At 37.4% G+C, this 27,249-nt stretch overlaps 1 protein-coding gene across 8 annotated transcripts in view; it reads right to left on the bottom strand.

The window, feature by feature from the left end:
* Window positions 1–27,249, bottom strand: part of LOC105434346 (SLIT-ROBO Rho GTPase-activating protein 1) — a 55,567-nt gene that overhangs the window by 20,540 nt on the left and 7,778 nt on the right. Inside the window, exons 1-2 of one of the 8 annotated variants that reach the window (XM_089085142.1) lie at window positions 16,876–17,919; window positions 15,555–16,386 (exon numbers count right to left, since the gene is read on the bottom strand). The exons of 3 other annotated variants lie outside the window; for them this stretch is intronic. In XM_089085142.1, the coding sequence (XP_088941268.1) occupies window positions 15,555–15,630 (76 nt within the window). In that variant the 5' untranslated portion in view covers window positions 15,631–16,386; window positions 16,876–17,919. Of the gene's footprint in view, window positions 1–1,894; window positions 2,529–5,424; window positions 5,740–15,554; window positions 17,920–27,249 lie in introns of those variants that run through there. 4 more of the 8 variants (XM_089085144.1, XM_089085145.1, XM_089085146.1 and 1 more) reach the window with 4 other exon arrangements.

Here is a 27,249-nt window from a genome sequence, read left to right as displayed (position 1 = left end):
ACCATTTTATTCTCGAAGAAGCCGCGATCATGCGAAGAAACAAGTTTCCTTGCCTTAGTCGGTTCAAACAAACTATTTGAAAAATGGATAATATATTTAAGAGATAAAAAACTTCTGTTACATAATAGATATCAATTAGCTAAGAAATATATAGCTAAAGATATAGAAAATTTTTTAATAAAATAAGGTCATACAATAAAATATTTAATAAGTTGATCTTGACTAGTATAACAACTACTTTTAGTAGTAGTATAATAACTACTTTTTTAATAATAACTTATGATATTTACCTTTCCTCGATATATAATAATAACATTCACGATTAAATATTGGCAACTTTTGTTTTTATACTTTACGTATCACTAAGTATCTACTTTCCGTTCTATTTTATACCGATTTAAATTTTCATTTATAGCTTATTAGAAAAAAATGCCAATCGAGTGACAACCTCCAAGAGGTTTGAATTCAGTGTTGTTTACCTGGAAGACGCGCGCGTTCTTGCATCTCGTCAAAATGACGATACGCCGAGTCGAGGCACCTCATGATCAGGCACGACCATAATTTTTTCGCGATCTCATGCATGCACATACCATGCATGTGATAAGTGACGGGGCGAACGGCATCGTCAAGGTTGAGACCAGGTGTGCGCACATAACAGCGTCTCTCGCGATGGCGCGGCAAAGTGGCGCGTCGCGACGGTAATTTCGCGAGCCGCGAGTTGCCATTTAATAATTGCAGCATCGCCGCGCGCGAGGACCCGTTATGGAGCGGTGTACATACGGTACACACGTGCGAAGAAACATAACTGTACGATGTATATCGGGCAGCTGGACGCGACCCTGCCTACAATGTTGCGGCTATCGAGCGGATCTCTTTGCATCGTGCATCACGAAGGCAAACGACTCGCGCCGTTGCTTATCGTCAAGTATGTCGTTACGAAACGCCCTCTCGTCTTTCGTTTCCTGTATCGAGTTGTGATATCAATACGTGCAATCGATATGTATCGCACGATAAAATTATTCGTTTCTCTTCAATTCAATTCGATGCGAACTACTTGGATCTACTTTGAAAAATTATTTCTTTAATTTTATGTCCTCCTTCAATTTTTCGAAAAAAATATCTGTTTACTTGATAGCTAACACATTCGATGTTATGCACGCACACAAGATAGATCGAAATGTAAAATGTAGCCAATATGCAAAGTTTTCCTTCTATCTCTGAAGACACTCTCAAAATATTCGACATGATGAAGCATCCCTGACTGCTTTCATCTACTTGAATATGTAACATGCTTCGGCACGGACAGTTCTGTTTGTAAATATATATATATATATATACTTACTTTCGTTGCCGAACGTGTCATGATAAATATCTAATATTACTTATACGTTTCAACGTCTTGCCAGTTTTCAGAGTACATATTTCCATCAAAATATGATTGAAAAAAACCGATATGATAAAATAGCAAAAAATTACTATTGACTCAAAAGAGAACAATCATCATTATAAAAAATAACTTTGACAAATTATTGTGTTTTTAAAATATCAAAATAATATGAAAATTATACGTAGAAATGCTGCACCAAATTTTCGAAGCGAAAGTCTTTGATGCCAAAGACTTTGATGGACAAGTAGCAAGAAATGCAACTCTATAATTCACTGGATTCTCTAGGAAATAATCGGAAACTATAGGTCTATAATGGGGAAACCGTGTCTTTGAAACGTACACCATTCTTCGTGACTGTCCTACCCGATATCGCAATCGCGAAAGCCCTCTTATCAATCACCGGCGATTCCCCTTCATTTTTGCGAATTACCCTTATATTCTCGCGGGATGAAATCGCCCCTCTGGTTTTCCTTACACCCACACACGCTCGCTGGATATTCCATTTACCTTTTGTCCAGGCCTCCCACTCGTGGCGTCCGGCCAGTTTGAACATTTCTCCCTTCGCGTTATTTATTATCGGGCTAAAACTCGGCTCGTTGTCGTTGTTGTGTCGTCGTTGTGTAGTTCCTCGTTCACCCACGTTCACCAGTTCACTATACTCGTGCACGTCACGACGTCACGACGAGGGACTCCTCGTGTCACTGTCTCTCGCGTGTGCACACGCGCCACAACGCGCACGCTAAGCACGCACATGCACGCACACACAAACACGTAAGCTCCGTGCTCCGATATTCCTGTATCGTTGTATGTATATATCATGCGAGCCTTTCCTCCGGAACGCACCTCGGCTTTCTAAACGCGCGATTAGCTCTCATTTGGAGAACACTTTGGGACAAACCTTATTAATTAGTACAATTGTGCCTGTGAGTGATATGATAATGAGAAAACATCACGAATAAAAAAAATTGTCAAATGTGTCACGTCAATAAAAATGTCGCTTTCTGAATGATGATAGACTTATAACTTTCATCAGAACGCGATATCTCAAATTCTTTGTTCTGTCATTTTCCATTTGGAGATATTTTTATCGCTCACTCTTTCGAATCGCGAGTTCTGCATTCAAAGCGGGGATTAGAAGTATCTGAAAACATTTATACTCGTTTTTACAATATAAAAATATTGAGCGTATCGAAGCACATTATTCCAATGTTCTAAGCAGATCCAATTGCAATAACCGGTCAACTGGTGCATGACACGAGCACGGAATAAGGATTAATAAATACGCAAAAAGAGGAGACAGACTATTTACAGTTAGCTTTGTCGATATAAAGACTCGTGCTCTTGAGAGAACCGAGATGCTCCACTGCTGTTTTACGACTCCCGTTACCCTCTCCGACCCTCGCAAGACGTCCAGGAGAAAAGTCGATCGAATAGAGTACACGTTTCTTGGCGGGCAAAGGAACTGGAACGTCGCCTCTGGAAAGGCAAGTTCCTAGATCCCAGATCCTCGATCTCGATTTCTAGATTTACGCGAAAATTAACCGTCTTCCTCTGAAGATCGTTGTATAAAAAAAAGTAAATAAGTAAAGATTAGAAAATTTATGTTAACACTTGTATATCTAAATATGTTTTTCGGGGATGAAATTATTTTTAATTTCGGTTATTATTGAAACGAGTAAAAGAGATTAAGGAGGGCAGAGAACGATAGAAGACTGAATTTTTTTTGGTTCCGGATTGCGATAAGTCGATAGATAAATTCGATGCCTGCCGAATATTTCGTTTGGAAAAAAAAAAAAGAGGAGTGCTCGTAACCCGATCCGTTCGTTCGACGGAACGAACGAGAGTGGCTTCGATAAAACGATCGTGGTAATATCGAGTGGCCGAAGCGAGAGAGATCGCCGTTTATCGTTTATGTCCGGTGAAAGAACTCTGTTGATACAACGCGCTATAGTTCCGCTTAAGTGATTGTTATCGGGGCTTAACACACGTCGCCCGTATATCTGCTCCGAAGAGGCACATGCTATACTCGATAATGTCGCGCAACTATTTTTATCATCGGACTCCTTCGCTTCGCACACACCTAATCGACCCCGCATAATCAGTTAGATCACTCCAGTTACATGATTGAATATTTATGAGAGCGCGCGGCGACACGATTGCCCGGTGAATTGATAATTCAAAGACTAAAATGACGCGTGTGAACTTTCGAACGACCGATCATATATCCCGAATACTATTGTCTTTATAGTCGATTATCGACTAAAATGAATTTAATGGGCGAATGACAATGTCATAAATCATTCGAAAGACCTACTGATCGATCGGTCGCAAAGATGAAGAAAAATTTAAAGATGAAAAGTAAATTTTATATAAATTTCACAAATGTAATATTAAATTTCTCCGATACAAAATAACAACTGGATGGGATTTATATAATTGATAAAGTGAAAAATTTAATATTCGTTGCATAAAATAAATTATTCAAAACGTACGCTTATTCAAATATTTAAGTTGATCGGTTTACCAACAAGTAATTATCTTACTTTTTCATATTAAAATTTTGACAAGAGCTGTATTACAAAAATAATATTTCTGAATTTGATTTAAATCAAAGTACATTTTTAGGAAATCACGTATATGTATAATTTTAATAGTAAATATTAATAATTATATTTTGCTGGATAGAATACAGTTAATTCAAAACGTAAGGATAACAACAGTTTCTTTCGTATATGTTTTCATGTAGTCGATCGGAGCTGAGAATTGTTCGGCGACTCGAGCGAGCAAGCGAGCAAAGGCAGGAAGCGGGAATAATTTCGCATTCCGACGGGAAGGGCGACACGCCTTCTATCCATTATTTGATTACATCGCGCATCGCATCCGTTAATTACTCTCGACGTTAAAAATTAAAGCCAGACGATCTATCGATATGACCGACCGATTACTTCGTCTGCTCGATGAATCGTCTTCTCTATTGTACTCTCGGTTACGTCATAGACATCACAAAAAGTAAAACACATCACAAAAAGTAAAATTTGTGCGACATAGGGCAAATTGTTCAGGATAAAAGAATAATGTATTGTGTCCAAGGTAAGGCCAATTAAGTGATTTCTTGACGGATATGATCTCTTGGAGGATACAGCAGTTAACCGGCACAGTAAAACCGTGAAATCACATATTCACGATCAATTATCATGAGAATATTACTTCTTGTTCAATGAACCGATCGACACGGCAAGCGAGCTCCGATTGTGATCGAGTTTTTCGCGTTTATCACGGATATCGAACCGTGATTTCTCGGTTCCGCGGATATTACTCGCGAATAATTTCCACTGTATAAAACAAGATTAAAACGTTCTCCAGATCGCGTCCATTCGCAGCGAAGATAGAGCACAATCACGATCGATCATCCCGCGATAGCAACCGCAGGTGTTAAGCGGCATCGATTACGCGAAATAGCCACTACAAAGTGATCATGATTATTGATACGATTGCGAGAAAGAGAGAGAAAGAGAGAGAGAGAGAGAGAGAGAGATCTGATAGGTCGGAGATTGATTTGAGAGTATCGATATATGGCGAGGTCGCGATGTATCGTTCCATACTCACGCCAATTCATTCTTCTATAATGATCATTAAATCCTTAATCTCGTGCCATATTTAGAATACTACTGATTTTTATTTTATTGAGGTTAACAAAAATAAAAATCGTGGTGTTCGAATAATTATTTTTAGATTACGTCTGTCTAACGATAAAAACATTTCACTTTTAAAATAATTAATGGTTTTACATTACTATTTTACACGTTGTAAAAATTGTTTTTCTGTGTACATAATAATTCGATTAATTAATCACTTTATCTAATACTGATCCAAATTTGATAAATACACGAAAAGTTAGAAAAAAAAAAAAACTAGAAAAATTATTAAATTTCATCGTTTTTCACATCATCCGCAGACTCCGACTTTTCGATTATCCATTAGCCTCCAGGAATTCGTTTTTCCTCTACTCCACCCTATATTTCATTTCGCAGACGTACTTTACCGATCACGTTCTCCAAATTAACTCTCACAACCAACTCCCTCGGCGCTTGATTAATTGACTCGACTAATTTCATCAGATACACATACACACATTTTTCCGAGTCGAGTATTTTTGAGCACTTTCGCAAGACGACGATGTCTAGATCTAACCGTTTATAACAGGCGCCGCGAAAATCGCCGTTTCGCAATTTCGACAAAAGTAAGATTTTGCGCGCGAGTGATGCAGCCGGCGCTCAGGACTCGGTCACATAAACTGGCCTATAAGGACAGGCAGTGACTGCTTTGACCGTCGTTAAATTAACCACAATTACCACCGTCCCCGGGGCCCACACGCTCTCTGTCTCTCTCTGTCTCTCTCTGTCTCTCTCTCTCTCTCTCTCTCTCTCTCTCTCTCTCTCTCTCTCTCTCTCTCTCTCTCTCTCTCTCTCTCTCTCTGTCTGTCTGTCTGTCTCTATTACGCACACATACTTCGAAAACGAGAGTGTATAGTCGGGCAAGCGCGAGCGGAAAACAGGCACGGCGAGATATCTCGAAGGGCCCCGCCCTTGACATTGCTCTCGTGGTCATGCGCTTTACGATTTTTCCCCATAAACCAATGTAACAACGATCGTTCACTCGAGAGCTGCTCTTTCCACGAATAAAATCTATTAGAAATATTGAGAAGATAATTCGAAATAATACGTTCTTTTGAAAAAAAAAAAAACAATTGATAATTTTTGTTTCGAGAAGAAATAGAATTTGCGAATGTTCCTGTATGTAATCCTCCATGATAATGAGTAATCAATAACTGAGGTACGCAACGAAGCAAAACTATAGACTACTTTATATAATAATGACAGTGTTGCCGGATAGGGATGTGGCGTATATCGAACAAAACCACATATTAAAGAAGTTCAGAAATAAAATTTCCATATAACAACTTTAATTGCATTATATTAAGCGCAAATGATTCTCTCAAAAATAAAATATTACATTGAATATACTCACGCAATTTTATCTTTCGTCGGCCTAGATTAATAATCTCGCCCACAATGCATCGCACAGAGTGATAATCGGGAAATCCGGCGAGAATGAAAAAGAAACATAATGACTGCGGGTGACGAAACCGTTGGAAATATACATCATAGTGGAAATATAATTCAAATGGAATATCTGGTATAACTTACGCGTCGATTATGGACCGATCACGCAAATTGGATTTTCGTAAAAGAGCGATGACAATGGTAATGTGATGCTCAAACGAGTGCGATGGACACTGTACGAATTATGAACCGCGAAAATTAGATTTAAATTGTGTCGGATAATTAAATTCATGCGCCGCATATTCTACGTCATTGTACGTGCTCATGACCGTGACAAATTCCTGAGCACAATGAATGTGGCGTCTAGCGAGTAATTTCTCCTATTCTGTCTCTTTCTCGTTATTATGTATATTAATGACTAACACATAATATTTACTTAAAGATTGTGTGATTATCCAACTTTCCACATTTAATTAAATCGTAAGAAATCGTAAGAAATCTTATATTTGCACATATTAAAGTAATATTCTACCATGTATGTTAGATTAAAATAATTTACGAAATAAATTACAATATTTATAAAAAATTATCAAATATATTTTTAAATTACTAAAACAAGTAAATTTATTATTTAAGCTTCTGTATATCTAAAATATTTCAATTTGTTAAAAAATTATCTTCTCTGTCTGTGTTTAAGATTTATATTTATTTATTCGCAGCCGCGAATAATTCGCATATATCAACTATAAATATATCGAATGATGTTACACTTATATTCCTCGTCATACATTCCGCCTTAAAAGCTTTTTCGAATTTATCAGTTTTACTTTCCAATTATGTTTCCCACGTATTTTTATCTATATGACGCGAGTGCTGGAAACCGCTTGCACCAGGCAGCTCCCGCGTAATGCACTTTGCGATGCATGTTTCCGGTGCAGCCCACGCGTCCTTCAAAAAAGGCTTACGACTTCGACTTCTTTGTGATATATTGAAAAGGACAGCAAGTGCAGGTTTTACCGGATACAGCCACCGCTTTCTTTTTTTCAAACCGATACTTTCACATGAAAGTACCTAAAGGTATTTTTATTATTAAATTTATATTTATATATTTATTCAAAGAGAACGTGTCGTGGATAGATAAATCGTCTTTCTCTATTTCTATCGACTTCCTTTCTACGAAACTTGAAAGAAAGCGCCTATTGCGGTTATTGCGTCGACGACTTGCCTTTCGTTATCTCAACTCTAATTCTCTCGCTCGAGTAACTGTGTCAAGCGTGTGTGTGTGTGTGTGTGTGTGGGGGGGGGGGGGTGCGTATATGTATGTGTAAATGCGATCAGCTTCAAGAATGCAACCAGAACAATAGTGGGTCGAAGGATGGTTCGACGGCCTCTCGATAAGTTTAATAAAGGTCACCGATAGAATCAGTTGCTTCATTACGTAATTATCGGACCCGACCGATTTATTTAAAAATCTTGCTTCAATCAAATGTCAGTAAATTCGATTATAAAATATTAATGTATGAGAACAAGTTTCAAAAATCACAAAGATGTTTTTCGTTTAATTTGATCGTCAAGTCTTTTTAATAAAAGCGAAAGAAAAAGATTCTTAATAGATTGAAGAGTTCTTTTGGATTTAATTTGTATGCACTGAAAAAAGTTAAAATAAAAATGCGAGTTAATCGAGATGTACACGGAAGCAAAGTAATACTAAATATGAATAGCAGTCGTCGATTTCCATCGTTTGAAAAGGATCTATTTCAATCGCTGTTCGTTTCTTCTGGCTCGTTGATTTCCCAATAAGCTTCGCGTCGAGTTCCTTTTCCTCTAATTGCATCATGTTCGCGATAGTAATTTACCGTTTTAACGATGTGAAGGGAAGCTGCAGCGATGCGCGCGCGCGCGCGCGAAATTGATGATGATAACGCGTGGCATAAAACAGCTGTTTAATTTGTCATGAGCGCGTACTCTGACGAGCGCATGCTACGTATAATTACAGTAATTTCACGCGCAAAAACTCATTAACAACGAGTTTGTTTTGGTTTTGATACGGAGTAAAAATTACAAACACTTGTTCAATGTTAAGATTACGATTTGAAAGCAGGTTATAATTAATATAAATTCATCTTTATTAATTTTACCTTTTGATTGACTCATTGTGTTACAAGATGTCGAGAGTGTCATAATTAATTTCGGATAAATATAAGTCTTTATCATGATACTTGAGAGACAAAATTTTATTATTTTTTTTTTTTAAATAATAGTAATGCTAGAAAGTCTGCTAATAAAAAATAATATATTTATTTTATTAAAAAAAAAAAGATAAGCCAGAAATAATTATGTTTGTATGAGTTTGCGTGTGATAAATGAGAATCTGACTGCCGACTGAACTGATAATAATGCATTGATAGAGTATTCTATATTTCGCATTCGTCTTATCATTCATGCACGTGAACGAAAGATGTTACACGAACGATCTTGAGTACGACTTCCGTTCGTTTTCTACATTTCTATTATAATTTTCCTCTCGCAAATATATTATATGCTATACTCTGTTGTGATTTAAGATATAAAGTTACAAAAAAGAACAAAGAAAAAGAAAGAATTCTGGTAAGCACCGTATAATTATTTAGAGATTGTGGGAACAATTTCTAGCAATGGAATAAACAATGATTAATTAAAAAAATTAATGCTCTTTTTTAAATGTACTTATCAATATCTTTGATATACATGTGTATATTCATATAATTTCATATATATGTATACTTGAAATTGAAGAAAATTATATCAAGTTTATTTTCTTCAGAAAACTTCTCACTTTTCGGACGAAGAATTGATTATGTGTATTTTTAACAGCTAAAGTCACTTTCGACACAAAATAATTTAGTATAGAAATTGATAGCTTCAATAATGTCTTGAAAATCAATGTTGCTATAAAAAAAAAAATTGAATCTGACATATATTCAACATCGTTAGAGTTCTTTCTAAAATGAGTGACCCAACACATGTCGTCCTAAATTCTTATACAGACAAGACCTAATTGTAAGTTTATCAAAACTCTCGAGAGTTGATACATTAAAGGCTTAAAATAACGTATCTTATATAGATTTCTAAGAAAGCCCAAGAAAGTTACAACGAGTGATGAGTAATTATAGGTTATCGAAAAGATCACGAATAAGCTTCTTCGAGCTGACATAGTTTCTCTGCCAGTGCTAATTGCCGATTTAATCATAACGCAATCGCGAAGGCCGCACTCGTGCACTGAAATTAGATCTTAATTTAGCTGTAGCGTGGAATTATGCGTTTCGATTCGTACGCGTTCACAAAAGGAAAAGAGAAAAACATTATGCAAAATTGCAATGCGCATCCATTGTTACGAATATAACGGCAGCGGCGGCTGTTTTAAGTCGAATCTTCAACTGGAACGGATTTGCCGTTCATTAAAATAAAGAACGGGATCGCGTTTTCAGCTGATATCGATGGAAGATTCGTCTAACCGTCTTATGAAAAGAGATGAATTCTCGAGATATTTATTACGCTTCTGCGTCTGACTAATGTCATTAGGCTCGAGTTTCGTGCACGACATCGTCGATGGATTTAATTGCTGGAATTAAAAATTAATTGGCGAAAACGAGCCTATTTTCTCTCTCGTTTTCATGCGCTTGACTCTCTCGTCTCGAATTTACGCGGTAAACCGACGCGTAGTTTTGTATGAAAAAAATTAATAACGAATATATTTCATAAACACGTATAACATTACGTACTGGAGTGAAAATTTAATCGCCAAAATCATATTTATAATCAAATTTAAAAACAAAATTATCCGTGATAAAAGCAGCATTTTTTTGATCTTTTATTTAATCAAGTTTTAACGCGTAACTTAAGCGAAGCGCATTTTACGAATTAAACATTAGAACTGAAATTAGATCTTGATTATGATACTGTAATTGTAATTTGAGGAAACTAATTGGAAAAATAACTTTTCCGAGCAAAGTATGATTTCTCAATTATGTCAGATAAAGATCATTTTTTGATTCACACTCGTCATGAGTCCATGTCCAGCTGTAACGCAATTATAACTTATGGCGGGTCCGCGCCAGGCTATCGGGGCGATTAATTGGCAAAATTGGAAATTAATTGGCGGAATAACTTCTCTCCCTAAACTGGAATTCTCTGATCCAACGCCGCATTTAAGCGATTAAACCGCGCAGTTCTGTCGAGCATGGCCAAAGATCACAAACGAATTCAATTTGTCATGCTGCCAGTATTGCTTTCATGCTCGGCACAATTGTCGCGCACGAAGCAATTTGCGGGAATACTCACAGAAAAAAGCCGTGCGACTGCTTGCAAGCTCGCGAGAAAACGGTCTAGCGACGAGTCGCGTCAAAATTTACATTGCGAGAATTTACGACGAAAATCTTCCAGTTCCGGTACGCCTTAAAATAAATTCCACAATTGACATAATTTCTCTGTACAAACATCTTGAAAGTCTCTCTGAAATCTCGTTCAAAAATTTTTATTTTAAATAAATAATGCTTTACATTTGTAAACTCCGTCTTTCTCTCTCTTTGAAGTCTATGTATCAAGTCTATGTATCCATTAAAGATATAAAAAAAAAAATGTATTAAAAAATTAATGTCGAATGGATCAAGAAAATTACAACACAGATAGGTATAAAAATAAAAAGAGCAATTAAAACGGTCTGCAAAATGGATTATTTGCACAAGTATTCGTGTGCAGAAAAAGAGAAACATCGACCAAGTAATTGCTTTTATTCAACGATATTGGGCGAGAGAGTGAGAATTATTTAACTCTTGGCTGGAAATGACGGTCGCGTCGATCTCGGATGAGATCTCACTAGGCTTTTGTTTCGAAGCGAGGTTGGCGATTTCGCACCACGAACTATTTTTGTTATCGACATTCGCGCTCGGGACAATCGGAAATCGACACAGAACTGCACACAGGGTGTCCAAAAATATTATCATCTTTTATAATATTAAGTATCCATGATGAGGAAAAAAGGCTAAGATATTCTAAAACTATTAAAATAAATACCATTTGAAGTAAAAAAATAATTTCTTAAAGAAGACTTTTCTAGTTATGAAATTCTCTATAACATAAAAATTATTAATTCATTACTTTTATTATCAAACGTTTGATTTTGATATAAAAATAAGATTACACAATAACATTTAAAATACAAATCTCGTAAGATAACAAATAACATTATGAATGAGATAAGAAAAAAATATCTCTCTTAGAGAAATAATAAGAAATAAAATATAAGTAACATTTATTTAAAAAGAAATCTGTTTTTAATCCATTGAAGAATTTAAAGTGGACACTCTGTGTCCAGGTGCAGGCGTTATTTCATGGTTTACCGCAATATAGCTATTCGATTTCCAGTATTACGAGATGCGTACACAACTGTCGTGTGTTACTTCATGTATTATTACTTTGATTATCATTCAGAGCGGAGATTACTATAATACATATATACCAACACGCAACACATATTCGAGAAACTCCTATCGTCCGGCATATATTTATTGTTGCTTTTATCGCGCGTAATAAAAAGAATATCACAAGAGGGCAAATCTCTATTATGTTTCTCTATAAATATCATTTACGGTTACGAAAGCTTCTTACTTCTTAGAAACTTCGATAATCTTTCTTAATTTCAAATTCATACGATGGACTAAAAACGATTTATCACACATTTGCATTTCATTTCGATATAGTTTCACCAATATAGTTTATTTGAAATCCTACTGCGAAGCAGTATGTGTTTACTCGTTTATATGAAATTTGTATACTAAAACAATGTGCATTTCAGATAAATAACATGATAAATAAAAAAAAAAAAAAAAGAAAAGTTTTAAGAAACGAAATCGTCTTTTCACATTGATGATTTCCATATTATCTATTGTCATATAGATTATAGAACTCTATTTTGATTATATATTAATCATATAGATCTATTGTCTATTTTATAGTCTTTCACGAGATAAAATTTTCGCACCAAAAATTGCGAGAGCGACATGTCTGAAAATACTCGCAAACGTGAAACATTTTTCCTCAGGCGCAAATGTATATATTCGCGGGTATCAGATTTGCGTTATCATCACGCTGCCTTCATTTGGTGCGTCGCGTGCCAAAAATGGAATGAAAATGATATCAAATGAAAACGAGGAGCCCGTCAGCAAAATTAGACGAGCAAAATTTTCACGTTGCGTCACTGCGACGCGTTTGCGTCGGTCTATTTATATCGCGTCGACAGGTACGTACACGCGAGCCGACACGCCAACGATTTATCCGATAGCAAACATCGGCGCCGTATGTCGTTGGACGCACCGGCGTTACGGTGATGCACGCACGCACGCACGCACGCACGCACGCATACATGGGCGCCGCTGCAATTTTTTTCGCAACAGACTTTATGTACATTCCTTTAAAATTCCATTCATCCCTTCTGGATTAAGGAAATATATCTCCTCTGAATTCTAAAGCACTAGCAATAAGAATAAAAGAGAGAAAAATTAAGGAATTAGTTATCTAATTAAATTTATCCTAGTTTATAAATTTACTTTTGTTCAAAGATGGTTTTTTTCTTTAGAATCAGCGTTCTTTCATTTATAATACATTTTTAGAAAAGGCATGTCAAATCGATGCTTGAATGTATCGAAATTCATTGTTGCTTCTTTAATATGATAACTTCACTAAAATTAATAGCAAATTTTAAATAGATTATTTATATTAAACTGTAAGGTATAAATATAATTTTTTTAAATTAGATTAAACGTTAAACAAAAAATTTGATTTAGTGGAAAATCTTAAAAAATTAAAATTAATATGATTTTAACAGCTAACTGAAGTTAAAAATTAAATTACTTGAGATTGACTAGATCAAGTTAAAAGTTATTGACATTTTAACTTTATTATCTAACTTGTAACACGTGATATCATATATGAATATATTCGATATTTATATATGTAGAATGTATTGTTACCGCATATACTGATAACATTATTACATTATAACATATATCTGTGTAAAAATATTTGTTGAACATATTTGTTAATTTATTTGCAGAATGATTAACAATTCTGTTTTAATGAGAACTAGTTTTATATTAAAAATTAATAAACTTTCTACGGTTAATAAACTAATATTGTGTCGGTTTCTACATTTCTCCTGCTTTTCCTGAAAATTCAGTGGAGTGCCAATGCAACCCCCGGTACAAACGCATATATACGTAATGTATGTGTGCATCATTCTACATAGCCGTGGATGAAACGCGACGCACAACACGCACGCATGTATATACTTCCATCTCCTCCTCCTCCTCCTCCTTCTCCTCCTCTTCCTCCTCCTCTTCTCCTCGTCGACATGTCAATTTAACGGCTTCCTGCTCTGGCGTCGAGTTTCGTCGCGCACGCACGTTTATCGACCGAAATGTTCCGCGTCTCTTTCGCATCGTATGCGTGTGCAGTTAAAGAACATCGCAGCGTAAATAGTAAAGAAAACTGGTAAACAATAGTATGCATCTTTCTCTTTTTTTAACATATATATTAATATTTTTAAAGTCCAAAGACTTGTATAGATTTGTATAATGATAACTTTTATCCAATTTTTTAACACGTATGTATTATTTGGAAAATTGTCACATTACAAGTTGAAAGTTTTAAGTCAAATGCGTAATCTTGTTAAGAGAAAATCAACTTAAAAGTTATAGGTAAATCGTATTGTAAAAGAAATAAAAATGATATTAATAAACTCATTCGGTACAATGGTAAGAACTTAGCTTTTATAACATGTAAAATTTAACAAAGTATTCAAATCTTGGCGTGTTTCGGATCTTTCCGCTTTAAGAAAGTAACATTTTAATATTCTACCTCGTGCATAATTATATCTAATTATACCGAGTATACTGAATATCATCGGTGCTATTGTAAAAGCAATGCAACGTTAATTGAACGCGAAACGAAAAGCTTCAAAGCGTCTTGTCGAGGGACTCTCACGGTCTGTCTGTACTTCAGTTTGCATTGAGTGTAGTCGTTACGTCCCTTTCCATTTGAACTTTTGCATCTCACTTAGAAGCAAAAATATCTTTATTAGAGCCTTCGCTATAGCCGGCAACTTGTCGGTAAAATTAACTATCGATGATCGGGCATTACAAAAACGCAAAACTCTTATTATCGTTATAGACTTGACGTTTTCTGCACTCGACTTTATTTTCTTTTTTCTCTTGTCCATTTCGTTCGCGCTACGACCACGGCGTTATCAGCACGGGTTATCTGCTAACTTCCAGCGTTTTTTCTATGCGTCATACGCTCCCTCCATACATATTCCTCTTGCCCCGCCAGAAATTCTATACAGCAATAACGAACGCCCGCACCGCCACCCTATGATATGGGTGTTGAGTATCCCCATATAGAATCTGTTGTATACGACATCACGTATCGTACAAAAGCCATCATGTCGTGCGTAGTTTTCAGAAAAATATTGAGCACAATCATTTAAATTTAAGTGCCTCAGAAAAAAAACCGACAACGATTTATTGTCTCAATATTCTAATACTGTTGTCTTTATAAAAAGGTTTATAATATGAAAGTTTAATTCTCCTAATAAAATGACATTTTTTTTTTAAATAAAAAATTTGTTTCTTATCGAGATATGAAATGAAAATTGATATGAAAAGAATTCAAAGTTACTAAATAAGAAAGATCTAAACTAAAGAAAAATCAATCGGCATTTATTTATTAAGTCAAGAAATATCAGTAGTTTAATACAAAATATTCAAATAATATAGATCGTAAAAAAATGTAAATATGTAGTACTTTATACATAATATTTATCGCCATATATTAATACATTATTTTATATCAGATATATTCAAATATTAAATATTTTTCTATAAAAAAATCTCTCAATGTGATTGCCTCATCAGCAAAATTGAATTTTAATCAATCATGAATCAGTTATTATATTTTTTCTTTACAAAATTCTATCATTTCTGTCATTTCTGTCTGTTGTCGTGTCTTTAAAATTGAAAACATGATGAATTATTAAAATTATTCATATCAAAATTTTCCTTTGACGATACCTGGAAAGACGTCCTTGGTGTCGGGAGTGTAAGGATGAATCCAGCCGTTCCTCTGCTGTATGATGCACTGGAACATGATGTCGTGAATTTCGTAGAGGTCCGATGTGAGAAAAAACTTCGAGGATCAGAGTACGTCGACTCTTGAAATTTTTAAATAGTTTCTTCTTATCACGATGATGACAAAACGTACTTAATCTAGTTTACGTATCTGTGAGATCGTACGATCGTCGATTACGTATCTCTATCGTAAGTTGCGATCACAATTGCGCGGCGAATCAAACATTTTGATCTCGGATAACATAGATCCCAGGAATGTATGTGTTCTGTCGTGTATTTTGCCGAGAAAGTTATCGTATTATTATTCAAAGGATCGTACTCATTACGAATTCGTCGATTCTCGTGACGCCTGACGAGAGATTGCTCTCTCTCTCTTATACTCAATCTCTCGATTCACGCAAATCGATCCTGTTTCCGGATTTACATGCCGAGGAGAAAATAATGCTGACTTTCACCATTCGATCTCTGATAGATGATCTTACATCACGTCGCATATTATGCCACGTTCCACGTTAGAAAAGAATAGTCAGTTAAGCGCGAACTTTACGTGTGAGTCGTACTTCTATGGACGTAACTAAGTCGTTGAACCGCATGACGGCGTTTCCATCAAAGGCCACTGCTATCGTCACTATCGCCAGGACAATCCTGCCTGCGAAATTCAGCGAACTGCGACAATCCTGGCTCATCTTCCCCATATGAATTCTCTTCACTTCTAATTGCCCCTCACACACTTCGATTGGATCGTTGATCTTTCTCAGCCAGGAAAGACTGTTCTCTTGAATTTTTCGAGTCAACGTTGTATTTCGCTCTCTTCTCTCTCTCTCTCTCTCTTTCTCCCAATTAACAATCTCATTGACTTTTTCTCCTTTCTATAAATCTACCTTCCTTTGACATTTATTCCTTTAATTGGTTCTTTGATATTTTAATAATTACCTACTTTATATTGTTCTTGAATATTTTATATCTTTTTTTATAGCCGCGGCGCTCTCAAGCTTACGAGGATCGAAGTAATTGGTAACGAAGTGGCACATTTAGTTATGTAATTCGTGGCAATACTCCAATTCACCGTTAAATGTGTTACTAATAGACATATGTATTTGTCTTAATTTTAACATTTAATACGCTGTATTTTGAGTAAATAAATTATTATTTGCGTGTACTAAAGTAACTTTTTTTTCCCTCCTTCTCCTGAAAAGCGAAGAGGGAACGCAGCGGGGTTCTCGTCTATTCTTCGCTTTGCAAGAACACTGTTGTTACTACGTACAATTTCGTCGCAGCGAAAACGACGCCGGGCGCAGTTCCTCTCGCTTTGTTACGGCAGGCCAGTGAAGGACACCACCTGTGCGCGCAGAGCCCAGCGAGATGCGCCGGGACGACGTCCTTGGGAGACGCACTTACCACGGTCCCTCTTTCTTTCCCTCTCGTCGAGAGGAAAAAGGAGAGAAAGAGAGCGAGGGCGTAATATTTGCAATTTCCAACGTCAAAGTGACAGATGGAACGCCACCGATGAAACGCACACTCGCGCCGCGGAAAAGATCAGCCGGATAACTCTCGGCGCGAAACGTCCTTCGGAAACGTTTGCGAAATCGGAGATTCACACACGGCACCACGACACGTACGACCACCACGTTCAGGATATCGGATCGCCCCGCACACACGATGCCTCGCAACCGCGGGGAGAGAACAGTGATCAGAGAACAGCGTTTTCCCGACTCCTCCGAAGCTCACCGCGAATCGGAAGCGGAGACGCCGACAATGGTATCCGCGATCTCGGTACCGCGTCCCACGCGACCAACGGCGAGAAAATGATCCGAAAGAGAAAGAGAGAGAGAGAGAGAGAGAGAGAGAGAGAGAGAGAGAGAGAGAGAGACAGAGAGAGTGAGAAGGGTCTCTTCTCTCCCTTCTTTCTCTCGTTGTCGATTTCTCAGCTCTCAGGAAAGAGAGAATCTGAGCCGGCGACAGAACGAAACGAAACGGAGTGAAGCGGAACGGAGCGGAGCGGAGCGCCGTTCCCCTCGGCACGGCGATGTCGTCGCTCCTGCGACGACGACGACGACGACGACGACCACGACGACCACGACGACGCTGACGAGGAGAGATCGGAGGAGGGTGGCTGGTCGGGTGGCTGGCTGGGATCGAACTAGATGGCTCGTCGCCAGGCAACCGGATTTTCCCTCTCGGTCTCTCGCGCGCGCGAGTACGGTTCTCTCCCCCTTCTTCCGCCCTCCTTTCTGGTCCCGGTTAGCTCGCTCGCTCGCACGTTCGCTCGACCGCTCGGCGCTCTCCTTTCCTCGCCTTCTCGTTCGCCGCTCCACTCCGCTCCGCGAGTCGCGGACTCTCCTCCACCCTCCCGCACACTGCTGTTCGCTCGCCCGTTCTTTCCTCTTACCCCCCCCAATCCCCGTACACACCACCGGTACGGCGCACCGGTTCCTCCGTCGCGATTCTCTCGCTCGCTCACCCTCTGCGTGCCGGAGGATGCGGCGGAGGATCCTCCTACCTCATCTCCTCTTGTTCGAGATGCTGCCACCACGAACGCTGCACGGATGTGAGAGAATCGTCTTAGACGCCTTGTTCAACAATCACCACTTTTTATACTCACCATTATTTAACTTTTAATTTCGTTGTAATCTGAGAGTTTTTGTTCGAGATTGCACGTTGGAAATTTGATTTTTCATCCTGCGGTTATCGAAGACCGATTGGACCCCATACGCGATTAGAATCTTGACGATTTCTCGAATTTCTTTAAACAAACCTTCCGCGTGGCCGGTCACAACGTAAAATGGCACGTAGAAGCTAAATAGTATGATTCCCCACTCTTGATACTTGGACTTCTCTCAGCGCGATAAATATTTGCCGAGTCGCGTGATAAAGTATGTCGATAAAGATAAGATATATCGCATTTGTTATGTATGTACTTTAATTGCAACGCATACCGGTGGCGACAAAGATTGTTACTAAATATTTTTACCGGATATCGCGCGCGCGCGCGCTCCCATTAATAAATTCCAGCAATAGACCGCAGTAGACCGATAAATCTTGCCCTTTGTAAAACTTTGAATAATTTACGATACTCCATTTTTCGATTCTGAAACCGCAGCTCTCGCGTAATACGTGACCTTAATACTTTATATTAAGTTTAGACATATAAGTTCTCACATATCGTCTCTGTCTTTTTTTTCCTAGTAAGAGAGTCGTGAAATTTCTCAACTGATCCTTTCGACGGTGTTAATTGCTCCTTCCAGCTATACTATCAACGTGCTGGCAAGGTGCCGGTCGCGGAGAAATCGTTTGGATTCGCGCTTTTCAGCATCAACCGGCTGACCGGCACTTTCTACGTTCCACTTGGAAGCGCGAGGGATCCCGCTGGTTTTTGGGCAAAAAAAATATCAAATCGAGAAAACGCGACTCGGAGAAACTCGACGGTTGTCCAGGTGCACGATGGGCTGAACTCTCCTTGATTGTTCGTCATCTGCAGTGAGGCAATAGAAAAGGAACAATACTATCGAGTGAAAGAGAGAGAGAGAAAGAGAGAGAGAGAGAGAGTAGAATGGCGTGGAAGTTTATTATGTGCTCCGGGAAGTATGCCCTAGGAACAAATAACGATCGAGTGAAAGGAAGTAATTTAGTCGGGGTACAAATAATACAGGCAATAATGATAAATATAAATAACTCTGAAAAATAAATCCAAGAGAAAAAAATGTGATTTGAAAAATAATCCATCTATTTAAAGCTATAATTGAATAAAGCCGAATGTAACAGTTATGACGGTAAAATAAGACTAGTAATTTACTTAAAATTGAAATATTTTTCTCCTACATATAAAAATTAAATTAAGAAAATACGAGTAATAAATAGTACTTATTAAATATATTTCTAAAAAGAATAATAAATAAATAACAGAATTAAATCGTTCGATGATGATAAATAATTTATAATAATCGGACACAAAATATTTAGCATAAATTCTTAGTGCAGTAGACCGAAATTGCAAAGAGAAAAGAGATCACGAGGGAGATAATAAAGCACGGAGACAGCGATGGAGAGGCAAGATAGGTACAGAGAGAGAGATCAATGGGTGCTACTTCACGACCTCGCATTTTTTTTCTCTCTCTTTCCCTCCGCTCATCCATTCTCTCTCCCTCTTCCTCTCTCATTCACACTCGCCGAACGTTGCGCTCTCACCGTGCCCGCCCTATATCGAGTGTCCAACCCTCGAAGCGTGACCGTGACTGTGACTCTCTGGTCTGTGAAAGAGCGGAGTGCGCGTGTCCGCGTTGCATCGATGCCGACGACGCCGCCGCGGCCGTCGGTTTTTGTGTGCATCGCACACGTAACGCGATTCGCTGTAACGCGGTGCGCGATGCAATCACCGTAACGAGACTCGAATGAATGAAGGCTGCGTGAGAAAATTAAGAATTGTCATCGGGATCGTTATTACCGACTTTTTCCACTTATATTGTTCAAGAAAAAAACTTTAGGTCTTTAAATTCTGTGCGAGTTGTTTACTTTAATCGCGCGAATCTTTCTTATCCGCATTTTAGTCAGAAATTTAATTTGCATGTTAGTTATCGTTATTATAAATTAAATATATAATAAATTATTATTGTTAATATTTATTGTTAATATTGTTAATAATTATAATAATTATATTAATCGTATGTTATTATAATTATTTGGCAATCGCATATATAATTACTTCAATAGTTTAATTATCAACTGTTTGAAAATTAATGTAAAATTATCGGCTAAAATATTTTATATATTTTCTAAAAGGGGAAAAGAAGTGGCTCGTGATTTTAGATAGAAAAATTCTACACGGAAAGAACACTTTTGCGGGCAAATCTAAAAATTTTGCTAGATACAGATCTGAAAACGATTTTGGGTCTTCAAAATTATTATATACGATGTTCAAATTGATTGTTAGAAAATCAAATTGCATTTTTGCAGTATTATCATCATATTTAAGTGTTCTACAAAATAATTTTGATACAAAACAATTTTTGGGCCAACAAAATTATTTTCAGATCTGTATCTGGTCAAATTTTTAGATTTGCCAGCAAAAGTGTTCTTTCCGTGTATATGTCGATAAAAATGAATGATTTTTCAAAGATTTGCGTAATAACATAGATTTCCGATTTGTTTTATTAATTTATATATAGATATAGATATCTATAGGTCATTAATCGTCTACTCTCTTTGCATCACATCATACATCAATATGAGACCTGGCTACCCTTCGGCTTGGTCAACAAGTGTCGAGGTCTTTCATCGGCCACTTCAACGACACTCAGGGTCGTCTTACCGGGTATGCTTTAATACCGTACTCTTCATGCTTCTCCGACATCCACCAGTAGACTCTCTCGACTTTGACCCTTAATTGCGTCGATGCAAGGGATATAAACGAACCTCAAGTTCTTTCTAAGTTATCAAGTTCATTCAGCGGAATTGCATTTATATTGCAGTTATTACGTTACGACTCGTATTTACAATCGTTAGATCTCTCTTAAAAATGTATTCAAAAGTTACTTGGAAGGAAACTTCATATGTTTAATATATATATATATATATATATATAAATAAGAAAGCTGTAAAAAAAATGGATTACTTTTTAAAATACTTTTAAATATTTTAAATTATTTAAAAAATTACTTTGTAAAATAATTTAATTTACATATGTGACTAGATTATAAGTCTACAATACTCGGAATATATTGTTAATAACATATCATTGCGCCAACACTAAGTTCACACTAAGTTCGTATTAGCAGATTTATCTTTACTCACAAATTTTTCATTTTTTTCCATCTTAATTCATATCTTTCCATCCTAGTCGATATACGCACGTCACGTGTGTCTTCCAATTCTCAATAACCTTGAACGCGATTGTAAGAAAAACGGAACAATGATCTAAAATTATGGTGATATACGCGGTGTCGGTTGCGCGCGCGCGCGCGCGCGCGCGAGAGAGAGAGAGAGAGAGAGAGAGAGAGAGAGAGAGAGAGAGAGAGAGAAAGAGGTTATTTCGGGGACATGATTAAATCTCCATTAACGTGTTCGAGATTCAATAGGCACCGTTCTCGCGGCTGTAAACTTCTCGCAGCCTTTGTTATCCCTGTCGCGGCCTACCCACGTGAGAGATCGTGCAGCGCCAACTGGCTATTTCCGACACAGATTTCCGGACTGATTTTAGTTTTCGTGCACGCCCACGGCGTACGTCCAGAAACGGAAGCGACGGCGCAAAACTCTTCACTAAAGTGTTCTTTACTAGTCGACCCTATTGACCACCCATGCTCATGTGACTAAACATCATCTCTCAGCGTCTTCCCGGGAATATCGGATGACAAAGCATCGCCCACAACTAGTGAAGTTTTCAAAATATCGTAAAATAATCTTCAATTACATAATTTTATCACATTTATTACAAATGTTCAAATTTTATTTTCTAATTTTATATCTATCTGTAAATGAATAATTATATTCATATATATGATATAAATATAATTATGATAAAAATCGGTTCACATTCCTTGAATAAAAAAATTTTTTTGGTGCTAATTCTTCAAAAAAATATTTGTGAAATATATGTGAATGCTAATTTGTAGAAATTTAACAAACAGATGAAGCAAATAATATAAACTAAATTTGAAATTTTTATTATCTTCAAGAGAAGAACCCTACTTGCGAATACTGTTCCATAAACCTATTAAAGAATTATATTGAAGGATTAGAGTTTAAGAGAGCGATAAAAATTTATTACTACAGTAAATTTATCAGCGGAGTGCAGTCGGCACGGAAAACAAAAAAGTTCGTAGCGGCGTTAATATCGACGGCCTTTCGCGAGATTCACTTAGCCAAAGTACTTAAACTACGCGGCGAAACTTTGCTGCTGATGTAATTGCTTTAGTTTGGACAAGTTGTCGGCATAGTATCGTTGCAACGGGAACGGCTTATCTCTTCTCATTATAGATCTCAGTGAATAGCCAGTCGCGAAAGCCCGCGGGCAGACTCGAAAGTCTGAAAAGCTGTTCGTTCGGAGCCAGACGTCATTAAAAGATCGCGCATTCTTCGATTACGATTGTGATCTTTCGTGATTCAATTCTACGATTTTGTCCGACGACTGCGACACGCTCTTTTCAATTATAGACTTTCACCCTATTTCACCCTAAAATATCGCGATGTTTGTCCGTCCGTAATATATCGTAGACTTGTTTTTCTCAAAGTTAGCGTGCGCAAAACAGATACAATAGGGACAATTCTTGAAAAAATGCATGTGTATTGTGTAGATTGCATGCATAATTCGAATCCATATTCTTGTTTAGAGTTCATTGTATTTCGAAATTAGATTTACAATACTTTTAAAATAAATCGCGATAATTCTACGAAATATTTCAAAATTGCTACACATTTTTTATGATCTATTTTGAAGATGTATTTAAGAATTACAGCACTCTGTATTTGAATTTGCTTGTAATTCATACATCCCCTATAATTTTCTCGAGCACAACTATCTCGGCTTGTAGCTTGGTGTATTATTCCGGTTATAACACGATTCCGGGCTACACTCGTTTCGATGGCGATTTATCTCAATTAACGAGCGGATTCGCCGATTATATTATAGCTAGATGTGAGCGTCTAGATCGAAATTTACGGCCCCAATAAGATGATAGGTACGAGCCATTTAATTTGACGATGATACACAGATGCGAGCTTAACGTTCCGACGCGGCGCGGCTCCTCTTCTTGCGCACAAGCCCGATTTTTTATTACGTCCCTCGAATCAGATTAAAACAAACGACCGAACTTGGTCGTCCCGGGGTGCATCGCGTTATTTTCTATTAAAGCAGTCGTGTACGGCACACTTGAGAGTTTAACTCGAGCCATAATGCTTATTGAGCGCGCAGGGAATTATTAATTATATTATCAAAAGGGGACGTTTCTCGTTAGAAATTATGTATGCGTCTCCAACTGGGAACAGCGAATATGATATGCATGCATGAAATGTTTATTAAAAATATAAATATGAAGGATATGGAGTAAGAGAATTATTCAAAATGTCATTTATGTAATTAACAAAACTAAAATTATTCATCCTTATTATTATTAAATAAAGGATAGATATATGTATGTGTAGAGTCCGATTGAGTGAGATAAGTCATTGTATTTCGTGGATATTTAGCTGAGCTGAAGAAATCCCGGAAGGAAAAAGATTGGCAGTTGGCAGCTCTTTGCATAAGACTGCGTCCCGATACCGCATGTGTGATGACGCGGTTTCAGCCGCGTCGAAACCAAAATATGCGAAGTAAGCGGCCTGACAAGCGTCGGGTGTCGTTTATGTTTCGCGGCACAATCGACTCCGCGTCTTCCGTGCTACAATCGAGAAAACAAATATCGTTTCGTGGAAAGAAAGTGCACTCCGCGCTCCGAGCATGCACTATTCTGTTAACCTAAACGTGAGAGAGACCTGGCAATTCTCTCGCTTCTACGAATCTACGCGAGTTCCACCGCAAATTCCACGCCGGTCGTTGCAAAAAAATATACTAATGTTCTTCATTGCGACATTAAGATATACCCAACACTGCTAAAAGTAGATCAGATCCATTATAGCTCAGCAATATTGTGGGAACGGTATTGTAAGAAATCGCACTAGAATAGCACACTATTTTAACACACTATAAATTTCTGTAAACGCAAAAATTATCTTTCTTATTTCAAGAAATTTAAGAAAATTGATGACACCTTTATATTAATATAGAAATAATAGATGGATGCGAAACTTTCTTTTACAACCTATTTCAAAGAGAAATTTCTATCAAATACTTGCTTTTCAATATTTTTTTCAAATATAAGTTTTTTTCGCAATATTTTCAAACAAGTTGAGCACAAAGATATTAATAATTTTTATATTGACAAAAAAACGGAATAGAGAGACGAGAAACTTTTATTTTCAACACATTTCAAGAGAGAGAGAGCAATACTCTCGCCTCTATCTTTTCGTTTCCGCATTTCTATTGTTCGCCTTCGAACAAGGCGGCAGCGATCGGAACACAGAAGTACGAAGCCTTTGTATTCCTGTCTTCTTCGTGTCTGCATTCAAATGCTCAAATATATATATACATTGTATATAAGATATCTCATCGTTCAAAGAAAAAATAATATATTGAATTCTTCAACAAATGTAAAGACGATTAATTTTTTAATCTCAGAAATCAGCACATAACCTAAAGATGAAGTTGATTATGTAATCGCTGGACCTCCTCCGCTTAAAAATAATTGTAGAGCATAGAATTTTAGCTTAACAATTAACAAACATATTCGGTATTTTTCTCTCATCTTTCGTCACGTGAAACTCCAGATTTCTTGACGCGATACTGAACGACGCGTTTCGCACACGTGCACATTTGTGCGACGACGATGCTCGTGATAGCGTCGTGCGATGCAGCTGCGGATATTTTTAAGCACAGTGACTCGAAATTGCGTTCCGCAAAAATCAGACCTTTGATGTGACGATGTAGTGGCAGGATTCAGTCCTTGCTAATCTGATTTTCATAACGAGCCATCGGTTATCCGCTTGCGAGCTGGCGATTAGTCGGTGCTTCGTTCGAACTATTAATCTCACGAGCGAGATCTTGAAAATCTTTTTTTTTTTTTGAATCGATGATTAAACTACCTAAATTTGAAAAGAAACGCTTCAATTTGTCGTGCGTGTTGTAATCACGGAGTTAAATTAAATTAACAAGCTCTCTATATAAAATCTTAAAAAAAAATCGACTTTTTAAATAAAAGAATCTTATTGACGTAACGGAACCTTGACCACCGTGCGCAGTTTTTATATTTTCAACGTGACAATTCTCTTATGAGAAACAGAGACGATCTCGATATTCGATTTCCATTAATTAATTCATCACGTTTTGTTCTGCTTTTATCTCAACACTCGCCGCCACCTGCTGCTTTTATTTTATCTTTATTTCCCGCACGGAATTATTCAATTGGCTGTTATCTCGAGCAGCTGAACGTGCGAGGAGCGAGCGACAAACGAAATCACGACAGGCTCGCGGTTTCATTATGCGGTACACATTCCTGTGTACGTATATAGGAATGCGCAGGTGAAAATTCGGCGTTTTATCGAGATGCAGCAGCACGCGACAATTCTCGACGTGACGACGCGACGACGCGATGCAACCGGCGACAGCTGCAACAGTCAGTGCGCATAATCATTCTCGCCGGGTGTGAAAGAGAGTAGAGATAATTTTCTTGCGCATTCAAACAGGCTCCCCCTCATCTATCTCGTCCTTTTCTCCCTTTCTTTTCCCTTGCCATCTCGGACTTGACATGCGTACACGCCTCACAGATGAGAGTGCTGTGTGTGTGTTCACGCGCGAGAGCGAGCACTTTAGAATGAATCTCGCTCTATAAAGCCTGACGTGCTCTACAGGGCGTCCTTATAGCACTGCGTGTTTAATTTTTTTGCCGCTGAAGTAAGATGAAATTTCATTTTTAATGGAAAGTAATCGTAAGTGCGACTTTTTTTTACTACAAGAAATAAAAGTTTCCTGCGATATAATACGAGTAATTTTTATGAATATATTCTCGATCTACGATTTCTAGCGGAACATCTGGCAGTGTCTATGGTACCCTGTAAAGGCACTCCTATTCACAATTGACCTTGCCTGTTGCCAAGACGTTTTTCGTGCAACCATGGCGAAGACCACAGATCTTTTCTACACAAAGAATATACTGTGTTGGTCGATTATGCCATCGTGAGTAGCGTCAAGAAAGAAGCTGACAAGACCAACTTGCGAGACGGTCGATTTGATAAGACGTAAAATGCGCTGTAGTCGAATGGAAAACGAGCAGTCGAGTAACGGTTATTATTCGTCATAATAAGCACATTATCAACTCATTGAAGAAAATTAGAAAGAAAAACAGTATAATTAACAGATGTATTAATATCCTAATATTTATTATGTGTCGAGTGTACGAACTTGTTATTACATCACTTCGTCACAATGTTGCAGTCCAATATTTGAATATTTCACGAAAGTGACTTTGAGTTCGAGGGATCGTGCTCTTATTTTATATGTTATATATCATAGGATAACGATGATTCGCCGGTTATCATAATGATAGGCCATATCATAATGAGATTTTATGCCTTTTTCACATCCAGGGCGTGGCACTCGGCAGCAGCACATCGTCGACCGACCAACGAAAGAGAGGAGAAAGAGAAGAAAGTCGCAGGAACGTGCTATACCTGCATTATGAAGCTGCGTACAGTCCGCGGAACAAAGACGCCGTCATTCGAGGATGCCGGAAGGATGCCGGAAGAATGTTAAGACGAGTAGTAGACGAGTTTAGACGAGTACCAAAATTATTACGAAAAAATTTCTGATTTTAAATTCCTGAAGCGGACGAAAATGCCAGAAAAATTTCGAGGAAAGTAATGCCAAGAATACGCAAAATATGAATATCTCTTAGACTTATTCAGAGAATGTCGTACAAGAAGGGAGAATTATTACAAGTGCGCGAGTTACAATTCTCGAGCAGGCATTAATCGAGCTCGCCGGAAGAAATTCAAGAAGAAACAAAGAAAGAAAAAAAAAAATATATATATATATATATATATATATATATGGGAT

Source organism: Pogonomyrmex barbatus, unplaced genomic scaffold (assembly GCF_055798465.1).
Source record: "Pogonomyrmex barbatus isolate J1 unplaced genomic scaffold, ASM5579846v1 scaffold1, whole genome shotgun sequence".
In the NCBI taxonomy this organism is placed as follows: domain Eukaryota; kingdom Metazoa; phylum Arthropoda; class Insecta; order Hymenoptera; family Formicidae; genus Pogonomyrmex; species Pogonomyrmex barbatus.
This window is presented reverse-complemented; position numbering and strand designations above follow the sequence as displayed.